Below are 22,326 nucleotides of genomic sequence, written 5' to 3'. Positions count from 1 at the left end.
GTCAACTTCTGGCTAAGTAGCAACTTCTGGCATTTTAACTTCTGGCACTGCAGACTTTCGGCATTTTAAATTGTGCACGTGAGTGTTTTAGCATGGTTAGGTGACTCTGCGGAAGTCACTTCGAAATTTTGGCTTAATATCTCGAAGCGCTTCGTGGTTCTTGATAAAAGCCAGAAGTTCTCAGTGAATTCAAGGTGAGCCACGTAACCTATACTTGTAACACGCATTGTGAATTAGAACCGCAAACTTTCTGCATTTTAAAATTTGCGCGTGCCTTTCAGTTTAGTGCACCATATAGAGGACACAAAGAACTTTAAATGTATTAAGGGATATTTTCCGTTTGTGCCCCCCCAGTGCGTTATGCGCCCCCCAGTTAGAGAGCACGTGCCGTTACGTAGTAAATCATTATGTAAAAATATCGCACGTGCGTCTGGGAGCGCAAATAATATTCGCCCACTGAGCTAGGGAAGGGGGCGCAAACGGAAAAGATCCGTCATATGAATTAACTTGAACCTTGAAAAATTTAGCGCGATAGGATTCTTTTTCAGGTTGTATGTTCACGACACCATTTTGACACAAGATCCCGTAAGTAAGGGATTCTTATCACAGTGAAGAGAAGAGATAGGACAGTGAGATTCAAATGGACTTTGCGCAGCTGCTTTCAATTGCATCCAAAAATGCAACCAGACAGGTATGTGTCAAAATGTCATATTCCAAGCTCATTTTCTTTTCATAAATTTAAAAGTAATTTTGGGTCTATTTTGTTTTGCCCCCCACCCCTTAGCTTGGGATTAGTGGGATTATGTTTACATCTTTTACACGCCCCCCCCCCCGGGGGGAACGTGCTATTTTTTCACATTGTAACGTGCTGGATCTTTTCCGTTTGTGCCCCCCAGCTTACTGGGCGCATATTATTTGCACTCCCCAGACGCACGTGCCATATTTTTACATAATGGCGTGTGCTCTTTAACTGGGGAGCGCATAACTTACTGGGGGGGGGGGGGGGGGGGGGGGGGGTACAAACGGAAAAGATACAACGTGCTATATGCTATATAACAACATAATTTATAACGGGGCTGGGGAAACAGAATAGATCGTAAATTTATAAAGTTAAATTAGTATAGTTTTGTTAATCTTTTGTCATTGGTGCGACAGGTTTTGTCTAAAATTTTATCTTAAAATTTAGTTTTAGAATGTACGCCTTTGAAACCTAATATAGCAGCATATGAGGATTCGCCTCAAAATGTTAACGAAAACTAGAATACGAGGTACATTGAACAAAATCTTCATGCTGTTACGAATGAGAGAATAGACTCTGATAGCTTTGTGCAAAAAATAATTATGGCTGCTATGATTTTTTTTGATGTAAGAAGTTCGCTAAAAGTCTAAAAAACACTTCACTACCCTAACCAGGTATAATACAGATTAATTGTTCACAAAGCTGTAATAGACAGAATAAAAACATCTTTACTTTTGTTCAACGAATAGCGTTTAAATTTATGTAGAATATGCGAATTTGTATTAATTGAAAAGTTGTGTTCAGGAGAAATGTTCAAACGGGGTTTCGACAGCTAGTGGAGGACGTGAGACCACCATGGGTATTTCGAAACCATCCCGGGTAGCTAAAAGCAAGAGTGTTGATGACGATGCCATCAGGAGACATCTAGAGCAGAAGAGACAAGAAAATCAAGATAGAGGTTACAATGACAATCAAATTAAATAAGCTTCTTTTTGTTTGTAGTAGCCGCACAGCGATAGCTGGGGCTATTATTGGCCTTCTCTTACGACTTGAAGAGGAGTATTGGTTTTCTGAAGGTTTTTACGACTCGAAGAGGAGTATTGGTTTTCTATCGGTCTTTGGTTTTTTACAGGAAGTAGTTTTGTTCATGCTGTGCAAGTGAGAAAAGTTGTCATAGTGAACAGATTTTTGCATAGCGAGAGAAGATTTGATCATTCGCTGCGATCAGTGAATGAGTTTTTGACTTTAAAAAAAGTTTTTGAGAGAACGGCGCATATAGATAGCCGTTTTTTCGGATATTTGGCTCAATTTTTTTCACTTTTAATTTGATTTGTTGTAAATGTAGTGGTTGATCGATGATAAATTGATATGCAACTTTCTGAAATTGATACCACAAAGTTTTGCAGAGCCTTGTAATTCTTTTCAAGTGTAAAATGGCACATTGTTGGATTTTTTTTTTCATCAATTCCTTCCTTTTTGAATCGTTTGCTGACTTTTTCTGAAAAGTAAATGTGTATGGTAACGTTCTATTGGTAGTTCGTGCATTGCACAACTCTCTTGAGTGTGAGAACTTTTTTGTTTTATAAAATTTTACTCATACTAATCCGTTTTTTTAAAAAAAAATTGTCCATTTTTTGTTTTGTTGGTTTTCGGTTTTAATTAGTAGAAAAGTCGTTCTGTCTTCAGCCGTTGCTTTAATTTTGTGTTTTTAAAAACGGATTTGTTTTTTGACGTCCCATCTTTAAAATTCATTGAAAATTTGTCTGAATTAAATTTTTAATATATTTTTATATACAGTTTTAGTATTTTGACAATTTTTTGCGAAGTCTTTTAATTTCTCGAATTGTTTGTTTGATATATAATCTCTATTAACTTTTTTATGAGGACAGAAGGGGAACTGTGTAATTTTTTGAGACTTGATTGGTAAATAGCTAAGTATATTTAGTTTTTGATGCCGCATATAAAAATTAAGTTTTTAGGCCAAAGGGCTGAACGAATCGAAGATTTAAGAAAAGAGAGAGGTTTTTTGTTCATATCGTTTTTTGAGAGAGTGAAAAAATTAGATGTGAAAAAGTTCTCGCTTTGCGAGCAAAGTTTTTTCGAGAACGTGCGGCTTTTTCAACGCTGTTTTTTCTTAGTTTTAACTCCAATTTTTCCAATCACAAGTGTTTCAAGGAGTTATCTAAACTATGTTTAGTTAGTTTAGAATTTTTTTGACCAATAGAAGCAAATAATTATACTTTTAATTTCAATTTTCAGCCATTTTTAACATTTTGCCTGTTTTCAATTTTTATACCATTTGCAGAGTTGTGCGGTTAATTTTAGTTGTTTTGGCAGTTTTTGGTGGTTTTTCATTTTGACTGTCTGTAATTCAAATGTTTGAGCAAAAATTGGCTCAATTGGAGCAAATTTTTGCGGATTTTTGTATGTTTTCTGGTTTTTTACCCATTTCCTCCAATCTTACTTTTTCGCTATAATTTTTCTCGATCAATTCTTAGTTAAGAGATTTTGTTTAGGTGTTGCTACTCTAGTTGACACTTCAAGTCTGGACATGGCACATTGCACTAAAGTGTATCACACGATTTTTTTTCAGGCTTTTGTCCTTGACAGTTTTCAATAGTCGTTTGATATCTCTCCTGCGTTTTGATTGAGTGACCCATCTGGCAGAGATTTTTGCCAAATAATGGTTGGAAAAAATCTTGAAAGTTTAACAGGGCACTTTTCATTTCAAAAGTCAATCAATTTTCTATTTTTCCAGACTTTTTTGCTCCTCAAATTTAATTTGTTGTTTACTACTTCTCCGTCAAGTTTTGGATAGATGACTGATGTACGAGAGAATGTAATTAACAATTTTGCAGGTTAATGGATCGGAAGTTGCTTCTAGCATTTGCAGAGAATATAGAGTATTTTTTGGTTTTGTCCATCATCTTCTTTCCCTTTCATCGAGTTTCTCTATATGAATTTATTTTGAGGTTTTCCGTCAATTGTTGATATTTTGCTTCAAACTACTTGTATTACAGTTTAATCTGCCTATAGTTTTTGATGATGCAACTAATATTGAATTTAATCAGATTTTTTAATCAGGTGTATTCCAATTTATTAAGTGTCAGTTTTCGCTGTTGTTGTTTCGAAATTCTGAGTATAATCATGTAGAATGTGCATTAGATCAGTGAGAAAGGAGACGTTTCTCTTTCAAGTCGTTTCCGGAATTCTTCCGGCTAAGTTCTTTTTTACCAGAAGTACTATTCGTTCTGACGGTGCTTTGACCTAAAAGCGAGTAAAATAGTGTTTCTGGCCGTTTGCTTGTAATTTGTTTTGTTCCATAAAAAGTTTTTAAAAAAGTTTTTGCATGAATATGTAGCTCGCTGAAATTGAAACCAAAATGTTTGTTATAGCCTAATAATACGTTTTAAATGCAAAATAGGCACATTTGTCTTCGTTTTTGGTTAATTTGCTTTTTTCAGTGCTTCCTTTTTTGGATCTTTGAAAGGAGATTTTTCTGGTATATTTATTTGGCAACGTCCTCTGGGCAGTTTATACATTAGGCATATCACAATAGCTTACCTCGTTTTTCTTTAAAATTCGTTTTTCTTTAACGTCCCATCTTTAAAATTCATTGAAAATTTGTCTGAATTAAATTTTTAATATATTTTTATATACAGTTTTAGTATTTTGACAATTTTTTGCGAAGTCTTTTAATTTCTCGAATTGTTTGTTTGATATATAATCTCTATTAACTTTTTTATGAAGACAGAAGGGGAACTGTGTAATTTTTTGAGACTTGATTGGTAAATAGCTAAGTATATTTAGTTTTTGATGCCGCATATAAAAATTAAGTTTTTAGGCCAAAGGGCTGAACGAATCGAAGATTTAAGAAAAGAGAGAGGTTTTTTGTTCATATCGTTTTTTGAGAGAGTGAAAAAATTAGATGTGAAAAATTTCTCGCTTTGCGAGCAAAGTTTTTTCGAGAACGTGCGGCTTTTTCAACGCTGTTTTTTCTTAGTTTTAACTCCAATTTTTCCAATCACAAGTGTTTCAAGGAGTTATCTAAACTATGTTTAGTTAGTTTAGAATTTTTTTGACCAATAGAAGCAAATAATTATACTTTTAATTTCAACTTTCAGCCATTTTTAACATTTTGCCTGTTTTCAATTTTTATACCATTTGCAGAGTTGTGCGGTTAATTTTAGTTGTTTTGGCAGTTTTTGGTGGTTTTTCATTTTGACTGTCTGTAATTCAATTGTTTGAGCAAAAATTGGCTCAATTGGAGCAAATTTTTGCGGATTTTTGTATGTTTTCTGGTTTTTTACCCATTTCCTCCAATCTTACTTTTTCGCTATAATTTTTCTCGATCAATTCTTAGTTAAGAGATTTTGTTTAGGTGTTGCTACTCTAGTTGACACTTCAAGTCTGGACATGGCACATTGCACTAAAGTGTATCACACGATTTTTTTTCAGGCTTTTGTTCTTGACAGTTTTCAATAGTCGTTTGATATCTCTCCTGCGTTTTGATTGAGTGACCCATCTGGCAGAGATTTTTGCCAAATAATGGTTGGAAAAAATCTTGAAAGTTTAACAGGGCACTTTTCATTTCAAAAGTCAATCAATTTTCTATTTTTCCAGACTTTTTTGCTCCTCAAATTTAATTTGTTGTTTACTACTTCTCCGTCAAGTTTTGGATAGATGACTGATGTACGAGAGAATGTAATTAACAATTTTGCAGGTTAATGGATCGGAAGTTGCTTCTAGCATTTGCAGAGAATATAGAGTATTTTTTGGTTTTGTCCATCATCTTCTTTCCCTTTCATCGAGTTTCTCTATATGAATTTATTTTGAGGTTTTCCGTCAATTGTTGATATTTTGCTTCAAACTACTTGTATTACAGTTTAATCTGCCTATAGTTTTTGATGATGCAACTAATATTGAATTTAATCAGATTTTTTAATCAGGTGTATTCCAATTTATTAAGTGTCAGTTTTCGCTGTTGTTGTTTCGAAATTCTGAGTATAATCATGTAGAATGTGCATTAGATCAGTGAGAAAGGAGACGTTTCTCTTTCAAGTCGTTTCCGGAATTCTTCCGGCTAAGTTCTTTTTTACCAGAAGTACTATTCGTTCTGACGGTGCTTTGACCTAAAAGCGAGTAAAATAGTGTTTCTGGCCGTTTGCTTGTAATTTGTTTTGTTCCATAAAAAGTTTTTAAAAAAGTTTTTGCATGAATATGTAGCTCGCTGAAATTGAAACCAAAATGTTTGTTATAGCCTAATAATACGTTTTAAATGCAAAATAGGCACATTTGTCTTCGTTTTTGGTTAATTTGCTTTTTTCAGTGCTTCCTTTTTTGGATCTTTGAAAGGAGATTTTTCTGGTATATTTATTTGGCAACGTCCTCTGGGCAGTTTATACATTAGGCATATCACAATAGCTTACCTCGTTTTTCTTTAAAATTCGTTTTTCTTTAACGTCCCATCTTTAAAATTCATTGAAAATTTGTCTGAATTAAATTTTTAATATATTTTTATATACAGTTTTAGTATTTTGACAATTTTTTGCGAAGTCTTTTAATTTCTCGAATTGTTTGTTTGATATATAATCTCTATTAACTTTTTTATGAAGACAGAAGGGGAACTGTGTAATTTTTTGAGACTTGATTGGTAAATAGCTAAGTATATTTAGTTTTTGATGCCGCATATAAAAATTAAGTTTTTAGGCCAAAGGGCTGAACGAATCGAAGATTTAAGAAAAGAGAGAGGTTTTTTGTTCATATCGTTTTTTGAGAGAGTGAAAAAATTAGATGTGAAAAATTTCTCGCTTTGCGAGCAAAGTTTTTTCGAGAACGTGCGGCTTTTTCAACGCTGTTTTTTCTTAGTTTTAACTCCAATTTTTCCAATCACAAGTGTTTCAAGGAGTTATCTAAACTATGTTTAGTTAGTTTAGAATTTTTTTGACCAATAGAAGCAAATAATTATACTTTTAATTTCAACTTTCAGCCATTTTTAACATTTTGCCTGTTTTCAATTTTTATACCATTTGCAGAGTTGTGCGGTTAATTTTAGTTGTTTTGGCAGTTTTTGGTGGTTTTTCATTTTGACTGTCTGTAATTCAATTGTTTGAGCAAAAATTGGCTCAATTGGAGCAAATTTTTGCGGATTTTTGTATGTTTTCTGGTTTTTTACCCATTTCCTCCAATCTTACTTTTTCGCTATAATTTTTCTCGATCAATTCTTAGTTAAGAGATTTTGTTTAGGTGTTGCTACTCTAGTTGACACTTCAAGTCTGGACATGGCACATTGCACTAAAGTGTATCACACGATTTTTTTTCAGGCTTTTGTTCTTGACAGTTTTCAATAGTCGTTTGATATCTCTCCTGCGTTTTGATTGAGTGACCCATCTGGCAGAGATTTTTGCCAAATAATGGTTGGAAAAAATCTTGAAAGTTTAACAGGGCACTTTTCATTTCAAAAGTCAATCAATTTTCTATTTTTCCAGACTTTTTTGCTCCTCAAATTTAATTTGTTGTTTACTACTTCTCCGTCAAGTTTTGGATAGATGACTGATGTACGAGAGAATGTAATTAACAATTTTGCAGGTTAATGGATCGGAAGTTGCTTCTAGCATTTGCAGAGAATATAGAGTATTTTTTGGTTTTGTCCATCATCTTCTTTCCCTTTCATCGAGTTTCTCTATATGAATTTATTTTGAGGTTTTCCGTCAATTGTTGATATTTTGCTTCAAACTACTTGTATTACAGTTTAATCTGCCTATAGTTTTTGATGATGCAACTAATATTGAATTTAATCAGATTTTTTAATCAGGTGTATTCCAATTTATTAAGTGTCAGTTTTCGCTGTTGTTGTTTCGAAATTCTGAGTATAATCATGTAGAATGTGCATTAGATCAGTGAGAAAGGAGACGTTTCTCTTTCAAGTCGTTTCCGGAATTCTTCCGGCTAAGTTCTTTTTTACCAGAAGTACTATTCGTTCTGACGGTGCTTTGACCTAAAAGCGAGTAAAATAGTGTTTCTGGCCGTTTGCTTGTAATTTGTTTTGTTCCATAAAAAGTTTTTAAAAAAGTTTTTGCATGAATATGTAGCTCGCTGAAATTGAAACCAAAATGTTTGTTATAGCCTAATAATACGTTTTAAATGCAAAATAGGCACATTTGTCTTCGTTTTTGGTTAATTTGCTTTTTTCAGTGCTTCCTTTTTTGGATCTTTGAAAGGATATTTTTCTGGTATATTTATTTGGCAACGTCCTCTGGGCAGTTTATACATTAGGCATATCACAATAGCTTACCTCGTTTTTCTTTACATTCTTCCGAATTTTACATATGCTAATCCGGTGTTAGCGATTTTCGTTCAATTTTCTCGATATGTTTTTTTTATTTTAATTAGTATAAAAAGCCTTTTTGTGCACCATCACGGATTCTTACTTGACTTTATTAATGTTTCGTTTAGTTGTTGGCGTTGTCTTAAAAACTCAGTGAAAAATTTTTGACATAATCACAGTTTTAGCGATATTTTTTTAAACAGTTTTTTAGCAAAATTTTTTTTGGTGTTCCAATTCTTTGAACTGTTTCATTTTTTTAATTAGGCAAGAGATTGGGTGGGAAATTGTTTTCTTTTGAGCCATGAATGCTAAGTAAATTTTCTCTCTTTCTACTTTAATTTCCTATTTGATTTTTAACTTTACAATTTTACGAAGCAGTCTGTTTTTTGGCAATGTTTTCATGGTATACAAACTATAGCATGTATCATTCTAGCCTTCTCCTCAGGCCTAGGATGTTTTTGCTTGTTTTTATTCGATAAAAAGTTTTCATTCTTTTGTTAGATTTAAAAAAAATTCGTAGTTTAAAAACGATTTTAGATATAATGTACCTTTTAGGCTTTGCTGGGTTTAGTTTTAGAAACTTTGATTGATTGTTAGTTTTTGTAAATTTTTTGCGGCTAATTTCTAAAAAACTATTTTTCGGTGTTGAGTTTCGCTCTGTTTTTGTTTTTTTTTCAATATTATTCATATTTTGCGAAATTTTGATTTCAATTTGTCTATCTCCAACAAGGAAAAATATGTCTTTTTTTGTTCAGTGTTAAATCTGAAGTGCTGAGGCGCCAAGCGAAAATGTTTAGTGTTTTCTCGAGACCTCATAATTTTATTTTAAGGAAAGTCTCAATTTTAATTTTGGAGCTGTTTTTTTTTGAAAAATATTAGTTACTTCGTTACAGTTTTTAGTCCGATCAGATTTTTTGGGCCTATCAATATCTTTCCATTCTAAGAATTTTGGCCAATTTTCAACGTTACCAGATGTTTTTAGTAATATGAGAGTTGCGGCATGTCAATGCTCAGATCTTTCTCGTTATGAGGTCTAATTTTTTAAACAAATCTTTTCATCAAAGCTGGCGAGGTAAAGAATAACTGTTTTAAGACAAAATAATGATTTCGGCTGTATTTACGGTTTTACTTATGAAGTTTTGTCGCTTCCGGAATTCTAGCGGCCATGTTTTTATTTAGTTAAGATTTTTGTTACGACCATATGACGTGACAATCACTTCAAATCTGCTTTTTGTTCATTCGTTCATATAATTTCAACTGAATTGCGCGCGTGACGTCATTGTCACCCTTATGGGAGCTATTTTTTTTGTGCACTCGCGTGATTAAGTTTTTGACGCACCTAACTCTCAAAAACTACTACCTGAAACTGACTTTTCTGAAACTACTCTGAAACTGACTTTTCTTGACTTTAATTCAAGTGAGTGCGCGTCACTCTAATTGAGGATTAATTGATAGCAGCTATTAGAAGCAACAATAATTTAAACAGATTGTTGATCAAAATATAACATCTCAGCATTTAATAAAAAAGATTTTATCTTTGGTCTGTTTCTTTTACTATATTTTTGGGACTGCAGATCTGCGAAGCTATTGTGGCCTTTTTCTGGCAATCTGCCAGCTATGTTTAGAATTTTTCAGAACTTTAAATCTTAGTTCTTTTGTTTATATTTTGAGTGTACAGGTCTATGAAGCTTTTACAGGCATCTATTTTGCTGGCAGTCTGTCAGCTATGTTAATCTCACTTCTCTTTTTAATAAAATGTTGAATTTTTGTCAGGCTCACTTTTGCTTGTTCAGACAAATTTTTTTTAGCTTGTTTCTTGACCATTTGACATAATTTTAAAGTTCTGCAGGCCGAGAATCCAAGAGTTCTTTCTGAAAGTTAATGAGGCATAAACATTGCACGTGTATTCTGATAGTTTTAAGCTACTTTCGAACATTTGTCCTATCAATTTCGGTTTCAGCTGCTCCGAAGTGATCCATGTGACCGATCATTGATGCTTCCTAAATGTCGTGCTGTAAGTGATGCAGATTGGACAAGATGTTTGAATAAATAAATTTTGTGCCTGAATTTTTACTGTGGAATAAAATTTCGTGGTTAATTTCAAGTAATTTTTGTTTTTTTGGGGGGGGGGGAGGGGAGCGTTAAAGGAATTAGACCACTTTTTTACATCAATTGCTAAGGAACAAAATAACTACTGTCAGAGTCCCCCAACTTTTCCTGCCATCTTTCAATTTCCCCGCTAAATTGCTTACAAGTCGGTTTCATACAGATATCTCAAAATCAAAAATGGAATTAAAAGGGTTTACCGTTGTCGTCTTTGAGATAAATTCAAAAAATGACAATTTTTGCAAGATTTGCTCTCCGTTACAGTTTTTTTCACTTTCCAAAACTTTTTAAACTCAAAAGATTTGCAGTGCGACTAGAAGAGTCGAAGCAAAATGACGACAACAAAAGCGTCGAAAATTTTCAATTTTCTGACAAACCGTTTGATGTTTTTTTACAAATATCTCCCCCAATGATCTTGGACAAATTCTTTCTCTCATTAATTGTGTATTTTAAAAAACTCCTAGAGAAAAAACTCTGGGGACACCAAATCGGTATCAAAAACATGAGCAAAAATACTTTTTTTGTAAATTTGTCCTCCAACGCAATTTAAAACTAGAAAATAAAACTTTTGAATTTTCATCAGTTCCAAAAAATAACTTGAAAAAATTAATAATTTCAATATGGCAATTCTTTCCACAGGTAATAACTTCAAAGGATAATTTTTCTTTATAGGTTATGTCTTTGTAATTATAAATGTTTCAGGGGTGAAATGTTTAAATATACAATGATTTTTACTGCGGATCCCGACGACTTGAAAACTGCTAAAAAAAATCAAAATTTTAAACTTTGCTTTTTTTTCTTGGGTTTTCTCAATAGCGTTTTTTGATGTCTTTCTCCAGCAACTGTAGCTAGCAAGACTTTGGCGGCTTTTTCTTCAATGATTCTCTGGTGAAATCTAAAAAGTTTGATTTCATTTTGTTTCAGCCAAGCAAATGATTGAAGAGAGAAGAGCTCTGCTTGAAAAGAGACTTGAGAAACGAAAACAAGCCAAGCAAAAAGAAAAAGAAGAAGCAATGACAAAATCGATGGAAACCTTAAAAGAGGAGGAACGTCGGAAACAAGCGCGAAAAATAGCCAGCATGCAGCCAAGACCTGAAACTAGCCTTCCAAAAAATAACATCCGAGCACAATTTAACACTGGAAGTTCAGCTGAAGTTAGAGTTCAAAATACGCCACCGCCACAACCTCCAATGGATTTCCAGTCTTTAATGAAGATGGCAGCTAATCGAACTGAGAACGGCCTCAACATGAACCAGAAAGTTCAAGCACTGCCGGAGAAATCAAGTAAAGACAGCCTCGACGATGAAATGGTGCATCTAAAAAAAGTTAAATCAAAACCGGCACAGCGCAATTTGAATGTATCTAATCGGAGCAATATTAGTAGTCAGAATCAAGTTACGAACGGTCGTCAAAATGGCAGTTCGCTAAGCAGTGGTTCTGCTTCTAGCACTTCTAGTGGCAGTAAACATATTCCCAGTATTAGTAATGGTGCTACTTCATTACACAGAACCGACAATTGTAATCAAAATGGCGTTTCCTCTAAGCCGAAAGGAATTGCAGCTCAGAGCGGTTTGAGTAATAACAAGGCCAACAGTAGTAAGTCAACATTGAATGGTTCTGTGAAACCGACCCGGCCTGACAACAGATCTGAAGAACCCGAACGTTCAAAACCCAAGTTTAAAAGCAAAGGAATTGCGGCGCAATTAGCAAGTCAACCTTCTGGGAAAACAAATAGTGCTAATAACAAGCATAACAATCACAAATCATCAGATGTTAGAAACAATTATCAAAATCAAAGTAGATCGCAACTAGATATTCCCTCCAAGTCCGAATCTAAACATCGTGATTCGGAAATGTCGTCTGGGGTGTCCAAGGTTGACCATCGGAACTCGTCAGCTTCTGAGAGTCGCGTGCCTCCGAGACCAGTTGCAAGCAATCAAGGAGCAAGGCCACGGGGAATTGCAGCCCAACTAGGAATCAACACCAATGCTAGTGAGTAGAGAGACATTGCAGTCTTTAAAAGCACTTGAATTCTGTCAACTTCAATTGCCACGTTGAAGTTAGTAAAGTAAATTCAATGACACATAATTTTAAAGTATGGAAGTTGAAAAAATGGCAACAATTTTGGATGTTTAAAATGTAGTGTCTCCATGAAACGTTTTTAAAATAAAATGATTGTTCGTAATTGCTCTCGAACGGAGTTTGCAGCGATTATTGTAAACGTGTTCGTCGTTTTTACGCAGAATTTCGCTTGACCGACTTTGGCTTTTCGAAAAACTTCTACGCCCTTGAATTTTTGTTGCGTCAACAGCTGAACTCAGTTAACTACTTAAAGTCAAATGAAAGTTGCGCGAAAATAGATGGATTTTTTACTTTATTTTTATTATTGGTTAAAGTGGTAACATCTAATGACGTCATGTGAAGCCCCCTTTGTAAATTTAGTTATCCCCCACCCCGACTGTAGGTTTGAGCTCCCACTAGTCGTTCGAGAGAAATTGTTCCGACACTATTCGGTCGTGTTTTGCTTTATTGTTCAATATTTTCATTGGTTTGTCCATGTTGGTGTAACTTCTGTATTTGTTCCGACCCACTGTAGTGGGGAGAGGAACTGTATACTCAAATCGGTTTTTTTGTTCTGTAAATTTTGGCCTATCGATGTAATCGTCGTAGAGAGTTGTGAGTGGTATCATTAGACAGACAGTCTAGAGTACAATATGGAATTAAAAAGACTTTTTTGATTTTTGCTGTTTACATTCCGTTTTTATTCACATCTTTCGTAATTTTGCTAGAATAGGTTAAAATTGTTGACGGCAGTGTTAATGATTGTGTCGTTAAAGATCGATGAGGGTTGTTGAATTGTTCGATCCGAGTTTTTTGGTTAGTATTTATACTAAACTTTCAAAATTCAGACTTCCCTCGTCGAAAATGGGGTCAAATATACATTTTTAGCCCACTTTCTTTGAATTTGCTGGAAATAAAAACCTCGAAAACTGCTGCCATATTCTTCTTAAGCTTAAATGAAGAGCTAGTTGTACTCCCACTTGCTTCCCCGAGTCTTCTGGAAGTATAATTGTGCCAGTTTTTTGAATATTTGTATTCGATAATTATACAATATGCATTATTTATTTTTGATATGCTGACAAATTATGTTCAAAAATTGATTTGTTTTGCAACGATTGAGTGTTTTCATGGGCTCGCAATAATATCAGGAATGACCTTCGTCTCACCATGAATCCTTACGCTAATAATTTTTTTAGATTTTAATGGGGCGCGGCCTTTTTTTTTTAAATATTTCCGCATGTATAGTTTTTGATCTATTTTACTGACAAAAATTTCAAAATAGAGTTCAATTATTGACCGATACTATTTACAGAAAATGAGGCCCAACGACCGTATGTTGTAGTTTCAGAGTGAAGCTCCTGATTTTTGTGGCTCTGACAAATTGTTTTTGTAAAATTTTATGGACTCATTTTTACACTTTTTACACATTTTTAACACTCATTTTGTTTTCATTTGTTACACTTTTTGTAGTGCATTTACTGAGTGTCACCAATCACTGATCCGATTGGCTTTATTATGAGGTATAAGTGAACCTAGACAATGGTTTCAGTTGTTATCTAATGTCTCAAATTTATTTGTTTTAGGAAAATGTCGGCGAATTATTTTGAACTTTGCCACTATTTTGTCTTATTTCTCTCAACTTCTGGCGTAGTCTCTGTATAATCAGGCGGAAACCCATTTTCTGTGGGTGATAAATTAATTTCTATGACTGTTTCATTTTTAACTAATGGTTTCTCGGTTTTGATACTACGAGTTTTCATTTCTATTTTTGAGCATAATTGCGCATTTTATAAGTTCATTGTTTCATTGTCAAATTGGCACATTATTGGCAGGTGCAATTGAATGAGATCATAGTTGAGAAAATTGACACCGTTGAAATAAGGCGTATCTGAATATGTAAGTTGTTTTTGTTGGATAGTTTATGCTTTTGTGTTGAGACAGTTCTCGCAAAGTTTAGTGGATTTTTAAAAAAAATGTTTGTCTTTGGTTTTGGTGTTGTACGACATACGCCTGATAATGATAGGTCTCAATTGGCTCCCCGGGGCGTATAACTGAACTTATATAAAGATCTCAGTTGAAAGCTATTTGTTTTTACGACTTTCAAATTAGTTTTGTTAACTGTCTCCTTTCTACTTTCATTTTTGTCACCATGTAACTCATTCAATCTCATGAAGAAGCAATCCCAACTGCTTTTGTTGATTCAAACATTTTTTGCGCAGTTGGTCATATGTTTCGACTGATGGCTTCAACCATAAAGTTTCATAAAAAAATTTTCGAGATTTTACTGCTCAGTTTTTGGTATGATTTTTGTTGTCATTTCTGCGTAGTTCTTTTATAAGGAAGGCCCGTTGATGTTCAGATGAGCAGCGAGTGGCGATTTACAGTTCTTGCAGATAACATCTTACAGTTATCGTGCCCTGAACACTGTGTTGTAACAAAATTGTTTCTAAAGTTTTGGCTTTTGCTTGTTTTTGTCGTTATTTTGTAGTCTCGTGACTTAGTCTCATTAATAACAGGCCCAATTGGCTTTGCAAGCTGTTGCAACTAAATGCATTTCCGTTTATTGAAATCATATATCTGTTATTAGTTTGGAATTATTTGTTTTCGAAAACTCATTTGAATTTTGAGCTTCTCCATTTTTTAATTAGTTTTTCGGTCGATTTGTAGCTTAGTTTCTGAAAAGGAAGGTCTAAACCGGTTTCCAGTGAGCTATGATTTAATCTTTATAACGGTTTTAGTTTCTACATTTTTCTCGGCTTTGTAACTACTGGTACTAAGAGATTTCTTAAAATGTTTGAGATTTTAACATACTTGTACATTTAAAAGGATTTTTGTTTTCTTATTAAATTATAGCATAAATAGTAGGTCCCATTGGCTTTGAAATATTGCGCAATGGAACATTTTTAATTCGCTCAGTGATGATTTTAACGGCTTCACTGGTCTTTTCGCGCAAAATTCAATTGAATTTTTCAATTTTGCCGGTATTTGTCCTTTTTGTAGTCGTATTCCGTACAATGGGTAATGACATGTCTCAATTGATTCCTATGGAGATATGAATAAATATTTTAGTGATTCAATTACTATCTAATGATATTAATCACTGCGAAATAATTTTCAATTTTATAAACTTATTTTTGAACTTCGCACCTTTTTGCTATTTTTTGTCGCCCTGTTACCCAGTTGCATTGAAGACAGTTCTCATTGCTTTTCTAATGAAGTAGAGGTTAATTTGTTTTGTTTAGAGTTTTTCTGATGCGAGTTTTTTTTTATTTTTTAAATATAGACATCTAATTTTTGTCGAATTTTATGTTTTTTATTTGATTTTAATTATTGTCTTTTCTAGTAGTCTTATTTTCAAGTTTCATCAAGTTATTATTATCAAGTCTATTGTTATTATTATCTTATTATGTCTTATTATGTTATTATGTTTATATTTTTATGTCTTTTCATGTGTTAATATTATGTCTTATTATAAGTTTCATCGGCTCTCTAGCGTGGCATTATTGTATTCCATTAGTGGTTTATTGAACGATATGTATGTCTTTGAAAGTGTTCAATAATTTTATTTGGTAGCCAATTAAGTCAAGAATGGATGTGCGGGGTCGGAACATTATGTGCGTACGCAAATTACCGAGCCTCCTTGTTTATCTTTCATGGTATGTGTCATATTGTGTAACTTATCATTCAACAAAATTCACTTGTTTAAACAAAAAATTACTTTTATAAATAGGAATCAAAATTTAAAAACTCCTGAATTGGGATCTATTCCGTCCCCCCCCCGCCCCTCTTTGTTGGCATACAACTTCTGTTTCCCCAGCCGATGTGCTAATTTTTTACTTATCAGCGTGCTATATAACACATTAATTTTGGTGGGGGGGGGATAAATTTTACTGCGGGGACGGAGGATAGATCCATGAATTGTTCTAATAAGTATCATTTCCTCTGAAAATTAAAACTGAAATCGAGGAAAAGGAACTCTGTTTAGCTATAAGATTAAAACGAGTGGAGAAGCAAGCATAAGTTTTTGCATTTTTAATTGGGAGCTCGAAAAATAATTTTAACCTACGGTTTTTCCAATTTAGAGTTGAAGTTAACTTAGCGCATTTTAATTCAAAGTTATGATCTGAAAAAAATTGCTTTAAAAATTTTCTTCCATTTGTTCTTAATTGCTCTCGAACGAAGTTTGAAGCAATTATTTTAAATTGTGTTTGTTTTTAATGCAAAATTTTTGCTTGATCGTTTTTGAGTTTCTGTTCTAGAACATTCTTCGACTTTTAAAGTGACTTTTTGATTGCTCTCAAACGAAGTATAGCCTGTCGGTCTTTATGCGATTTTTGTCTTGACCGATTTTTCGTATGACGTTTTTGACTTTTTGTCCTCAAAAACGGTATAAACAGGTAGCGCCCAGCGGGCATTAAGTGCTCTTAGAGCCTTTCAGCTCTGTTTCAGCTCAAACTGTTTTGGAGATATACTTATGGCGTGAAGGGAGGTTCGTAGAGGTTGAAGACCCCTCCACTGTTGCCCCCCCACTATTGCCCCACATCCCCGCGCTCTTACCCCCACACCACTGGTGCCCCCCATAAGCCCTCGGTAACCCCCCCCCCCCCGCGCGCTCCGTTTCTAGCTACTGACGAACAACCGCTCGCTAAAAACACGCAATTTTATACTCTTTTGCAATTTTTTTCAAGCTTTTTGAAAGTTTGTGGCATTTCATTTTTTGTCAGCCTTAGATGCCAAGAACCTCCTCTAGGTTTTAAAAATAGGTTACTGCATAGTTTCTATTGGTAATGAAATGGTGTCAACTTTTTAATATCACGAATTTTAGCATTTTTTTTGACAAAACGTGGAATTTTCTTCAAATTTTTTGAATTTTATATTTCTTTTTTCAGGTCTTTCCAGACTCAGGGGCCAGAAATCATCCTAAGGGGATTGTTAATAAGTTACGGACGAATTTTAATGGGACATGGAAAAGTTTTTCAACTTTTTATTGTAACAAATTTTAGCAATTTTTTTTTGATAAGAAATGGCTTTTCAAGTTTTAAAAATTTTTGTCGTTTTTTAGGTTTTTCCCCTCTCATGAGTCAAGGAACCTAGTCTAGTTTTTGAAAATAGGTTACTGTTACTGGGTTTGATAATAAGCTACTCCATGGTTTTTAGATGTAATGGAATGTCTTGCAGGATTTTAGCATCTCGATTTTTAGCATTTTTGATATTTTTTGCATTTTTTTTCAATTTTTAGGTTATTTTTTAGCCTCAAGGACCAGAAAACCTCCGTTAGAGTTTGATAATAAGTTACTGGAAAATTTTTGTTGGTCACGGATTAATTTTCAACTCTTTAAATCACAAGTTTTAGCAATTTCTTCATAAAACTTGTAATTTTTCAAATTTTGAATATTTTGTCATTTTTTAGGTTTCTCTAACCTCAAGAGCCATGGAATTTCCTCTACGGTTTGATAATAAGTTACTGTATAGTTTTTAGATGTAATGGAATGTTTTTCAAGATTTTAATTTCCCGAAGTTAAGCAATTTTGTAAAATGTTTGCATTTTATGTTTTTTGAGTTTGTCCGGCACCAGCGGCACTGGGACCTCCCCCAAGGTCTGATAATAAGCTGTAGTGTTAATGGGATGGAAAATTTTATTCATGTTCCAGGTTAATGGATCTTTATTAGCCATTGAAACTATTTCAGGCTTGAAACAAGGATATTAGATAGTCTCTTAAGGCAACGTAATGGTTCTTAAGATATTAATATCTTGAATTTTAGCAAGATTGCAATTGTTTCCAAAGTTTTTCAGTATATTTTTAGCGAGTCGAACGACTATTTTAGAGTTTAACAACCATTACTGGCCAACGAAATTTTTCAAGTCTCGGAGATGGGTTACTTGACAGAATTTTGGAGACAAAAAAATAGTTTTGAGCCTTTTTACTGCGAAGTTGACAACTTTTTTAAATTTTGCCTTTTTCAGTTTTTCTATATGATTTATTTACTAACAAGGCTAGAAAACTAGAAGCGGCAGAGTCGAATCCCATTATGGAAAATGTTCCTATCTCTCTTTCTCTCACTGTCGGTTAGGGATTCTTTCCTTCTTGTTCTCGTTCACGTTTTATCTCTCTCTCTCTCTCTCTCTCTCTCTCTCTCTCTCTCTCTCTCTCTCTTTGTTGATCCCGCAATTCAGCTGCTGTTTTGTGGCGTAATGTCATCATCTCTGATCCTCATTACCAATGAGTTTTAGTAGAAATGTTTTAATCATAAATGACTTAACAGGCACTTTTTAGGAAATCATTGTTGATTGCTCTCAAAAACAATTTGTAGCAAATATATTAATCCTGTTTGTCTCTTTTATGCAATTTTTTGCTTGGCCAATTTTTCGTCTGACGCATTTAACTTTCTTCTTTAGAAACGGAATAAAGAGTTAGCGCCCAGTTTGCATTAAATTCTCTGAGAGCCGTTCAGCCCGCTAGTCTTCAAGTATGCGATTAACAGAAACTGTTTTGGAGACTTATACTTATGGTGTGGAGGGCCCACCCACCCACCGCCCCCACATCAGTCCCCCCAATCCACTTTTGCACCCCCTCTGCGGTGCACCCCAGCTGCGATCACCGTACGCCCCTGCAATTAATCTAAAGCTAGCCTCACTAAACCGTTGCTAGCTACTGACGAAGCCAACCGATCGCCGGTCGTTTGAGAGCAATTTGCCCGACGTTAGTCGGTTGTGTTGCATGTTTGTTTTCTTCTTTCAGTGATCTTAATTGCTCGCACTCCGAAGTAAAGTTTGCTGCTGAAAGTAAAGTTTTTTGCTGAAATAAAAGCGATTGTAGCATAGTGGCTTGATGGTCTTGTGTGTTAAGAGCGTCGGTTCGAGAGAGATCAGCAGATGTATGACGACGAGCTGGACTACGACTCTGAGATGGACGACTTCATTGACGACGAGGATGAGGAGCTGGGGCCAGGAGGAGGCAACTACTCTTCAGCTGCTGAGGATGCAATCGCAGAACTCAGAAAGGTCACGGGATACGATCCAACCCGGTAAGCTAGTTTGTGCTACTCAAATACACCCTCTATCAAACGAGGGACTATAAAGGGCTGACTAAGAACACCCTCTTTGAGGCAAGAGATACGTTTCATCAAGTGACGCCTGAGATATTTTGATGATTCTGTTAAATCAAGACCATCACGATTTCACCCTCTTGCTTTCAAAGTAAATTGCTATGCTAAAATGGCAAGTTGCTGTGTTTCAGTTGAAACAGTTTATTTAAGCTGCAAATTAAGGAGCGAAGCGTAGAACTAGTTTTTAAAATTATTTTACTGTTCGTTAAAAAAATTGAAAACTCTCACGACGATGCAAAAATAATAATAATATTAAGACAAAAAGAATGAAAACCTGACAACAAACTTTTTTTAACAATGAATTACATTTTAGTAGACAAATTAGTGAATTATAGATTGCTAATTTTTACTGAAGTTCTTAGCAGTATTTTTTGGCGCGAGCTGGATTATGTTTTTTTTAAGATTAAACAACATTTACTGATTAATTTGCAGACTCAAATGATTTTTGTAGCCCCAGTTACAGAGCACGTGCCATTACATAGTAAATCATCATGTAAAAGTATAGTACGTGCGTCTGGGGGTGCAAATAATATGTACCCACTAAGCTGGGGGGGGGGCACAAACGGAAAAGATACCACATTTCATTTGGTAGTGAGAGTGTTTACTGAATATGTTAATACGATAGTGGTAGTGTCGCTTGAGCATGTGATTAAATCTAGAGTGTTTTTGTTTCAGGTACAATGACCATGACATCAGTGACTTTGAGTTGCGCAGATCCATGACTGCCTCATTCTCTGACATTGCCAAAGAGGAGAAAAGAAGGTCAACTGACGTTTTATTCTTTCCCTGGAACTAATCTATTTTGAAGCAGTTGTTAATGGCTCTGGTGTGCCAAACACAATTAATAGATCCCAATATTGTTTCAAATAATTTTTTGTCAAAGTATCGAAAAACGGTTTTTGATGTGCATATTTCTGGGGGTTGAGAAATATCAGTATCTTGGAATCATAACGTCTTCTGATGTGTTCTTTCGAAAGTATCATGTCCTTTTATCAACTTCAATTGGAGCTCAAATTGAGCCAGAAAACAGTCATTTTGAAAATAAGTTGTTTTTTACCTCATTTTTCAAGCCTCATTTTTAAACGTCATTTTTTCTCAGAGAAAAAATGAAAGTGTCTCTTCGTCAGTTCGGTTTTTGAGGGCCTTTCAGTTATACAAGTTTCGTTCCTTCTCTACGCAAAAGATGTGGCTCTTTAGTCTGAAATCGTCTTGTAAGTTTATAGATTTTCTAAGATTTATATACTAAGATATCAATATATTTCGGAAGATTTATATACACTGTGATTATAATGTCAGTGTGGTTTCAGTGAACGAATTGGGAAGAAGGAAGACGCAGCCGAGTACAAGAAGGAACAAGACAGGATGAAACTGAAGGCTGCTAAAAGGGCAAAGACAACTGATGAATACTACTGAAAATAACAATCGTACAATGAGATACACATCCACAATATACTCATTGGTTCACATTCATTGTTTATGAAATGGCATCTGATGCATGCCATCATTTGTGATTTTATGAAAGGACAAAACATCAAAATTATAGGTACTAGGTTGTACTGAATTTTTTTGAATATGTGCTTGGCTAGTCGGCATCTTCCATTTCAATTCCATTTCAATTGATTCCATTTCAATTGATTATTAATAACCGCCCTCATCTTCTCAGCCGGCTATTATTGCGCTCGTATTTTTACAATTCAAAGAGTTTGAATTGTATTGGGGCGCTGTCTTTTTTTTACGACTCGAAGAGGACTATTGGTTTTCTTAAGGTTTTTTTTTTTTACCGGAAGGACTATTCGTTCAGACGATGTTTTGACCTAAAAGCGAAAGCGAGTAAAATTGCAGTGTGAACTAATTTTTTCTGAGCGAGAGAAGTTTTTATAGCTGCGAAGCTGTAAGCTGAGCGTAGCTATATTGCGGTGCTCTTGGTTTTTTTGTTTCGTCGTCTGACGCTTCATTTTCGTTTTACATTTGTTCTAGAACATTCTGTCTCGTCACTGCTTAAATGGCTTTTTCGCGCTTGATTTCACGCTTTCTGCGTGACCTAAATTGCGGTTATTCAGAAACAGAATCTGTTCCTAAAACAAAGTTGATTGTAAGAAAACAGATTGTATGGTCCGACAGCCGAGTGGTTAAGGCGACTGGCTGTTAATCCGGAGATCGCCGGTTCGAGACGCGACAGGGAAAATTTTTTTGCACCCAAAAACAACCTCCTTTGAAATATACTTGTAAGTTTTATAGGCGGCGGCGATAACTATTATCAACTCACTTCTGTATCTTTTTCCATCTATATTTTACGGCACGCAAGTCTATTTCGCAGCTATTCCGGCAATCTGCCGGCTATGTTTTGATCATGCGCTGCGTTTAGTGAATGACTTTTTGACATTGAAAAGTAGTTTTTGACTCAATGGCACATATAGATAACCGTTTTTAGCCGTTTTTTCGTCTAAGTGGCCTAGTAATTTGGTTTTTTGTAGAAATAATTTTTAATCGATGCCTTGTTGAAATTTAAACCCCGGAAATTGATAGCACAGTATTTTGCATAGCCTGAAATTGCGTTTCAAATGCGAAATTGGCACATATTTCTTGATTTTTTAGTTAATTTTTGGCTTTTTATTAATTTCTTAATTTTTGGGATCTTTTAGCTGTTTTTTTTTGTCAAAAATCAGTTAATATGGCAACTTCCCTTCGATAATTCATATACTCAATGCCTCTTTCTACCTCGATGTAATTTTGTTTCATAAAATTACATTTGCTAATCCGATTTTCGTAGTTTTTTGCCAATTTTTTTCAGTTTTTTGTTTGTATTTTGCTTTTAATTACTAGAAATAGTTTTTTGGGGAACATGAGGGACTTTAATTTCGTTTCAATAAAAATTCAATCATTTTTTGGTGTTAAGTTTTTGAAAAAACAGATAAATTTTTTTCATAAATGCAGTCTTAAATTTTTTTTGACCACTTTTTTTGCAAAATGTTTCTTTTTTTCGTAT

The 22,326-nt window shown here is 34.4% G+C and overlaps 1 protein-coding gene across 1 annotated transcript; it reads left to right on the top strand.

Moving 5' to 3' along the window:
• The first annotated feature begins 527 nt into the window (after positions 1-527).
• LOC142336852 (uncharacterized) lies at positions 528-20,929 on the top strand. The gene is made up of 6 exons (XM_075385807.1): positions 528-691; positions 1,544-1,697; positions 11,097-12,164; positions 19,082-19,259; positions 20,016-20,102; positions 20,648-20,929. The coding sequence occupies exons 1-6, from the start codon at positions 641-643 to the stop codon at positions 20,751-20,753; spliced, it is 1,644 nt and encodes a 547-aa protein (XP_075241922.1). The 5' UTR covers positions 528-640; the 3' UTR covers positions 20,754-20,929.
• Positions 20,930-22,326: the final 1,397 nt, after the last annotated feature.

This window comes from Convolutriloba macropyga, chromosome 3 (assembly GCF_964194025.1).
Source record: "Convolutriloba macropyga chromosome 3, txConMacr16.3, whole genome shotgun sequence".
In the NCBI taxonomy this organism is placed as follows: Eukaryota; Metazoa; Xenacoelomorpha; order Acoela; family Convolutidae; genus Convolutriloba; species Convolutriloba macropyga.
Note: the sequence above shows the minus strand (reverse complement) of the source record. Positions and strands in the feature narration are given on the sequence as shown.

What these genes read in the sequence shown, in the direction of transcription:
- LOC142336852 (XM_075385807.1), top strand. Translation starts at nt 641, where the DNA reads ATGGACTTTGCGCAGCTGCTTTCAATTGCATCCAAAAATGCAACCAGA. An exon ending in CCAAAAATGCAACCAGACAG is followed by an intron (nt 692 to 1,543) that starts GTATGTGTCAAA and finishes AGTTGTGTTCAG; the next exon opens with GAGAAATGTTCAAACGGGGT. An exon ending in AGGAATCAACACCAATGCTA is followed by an intron (nt 12,165 to 19,081) that starts GTGAGTAGAGAG and finishes TTGTGTGTTAAG; the next exon opens with AGCGTCGGTTCGAGAGAGAT.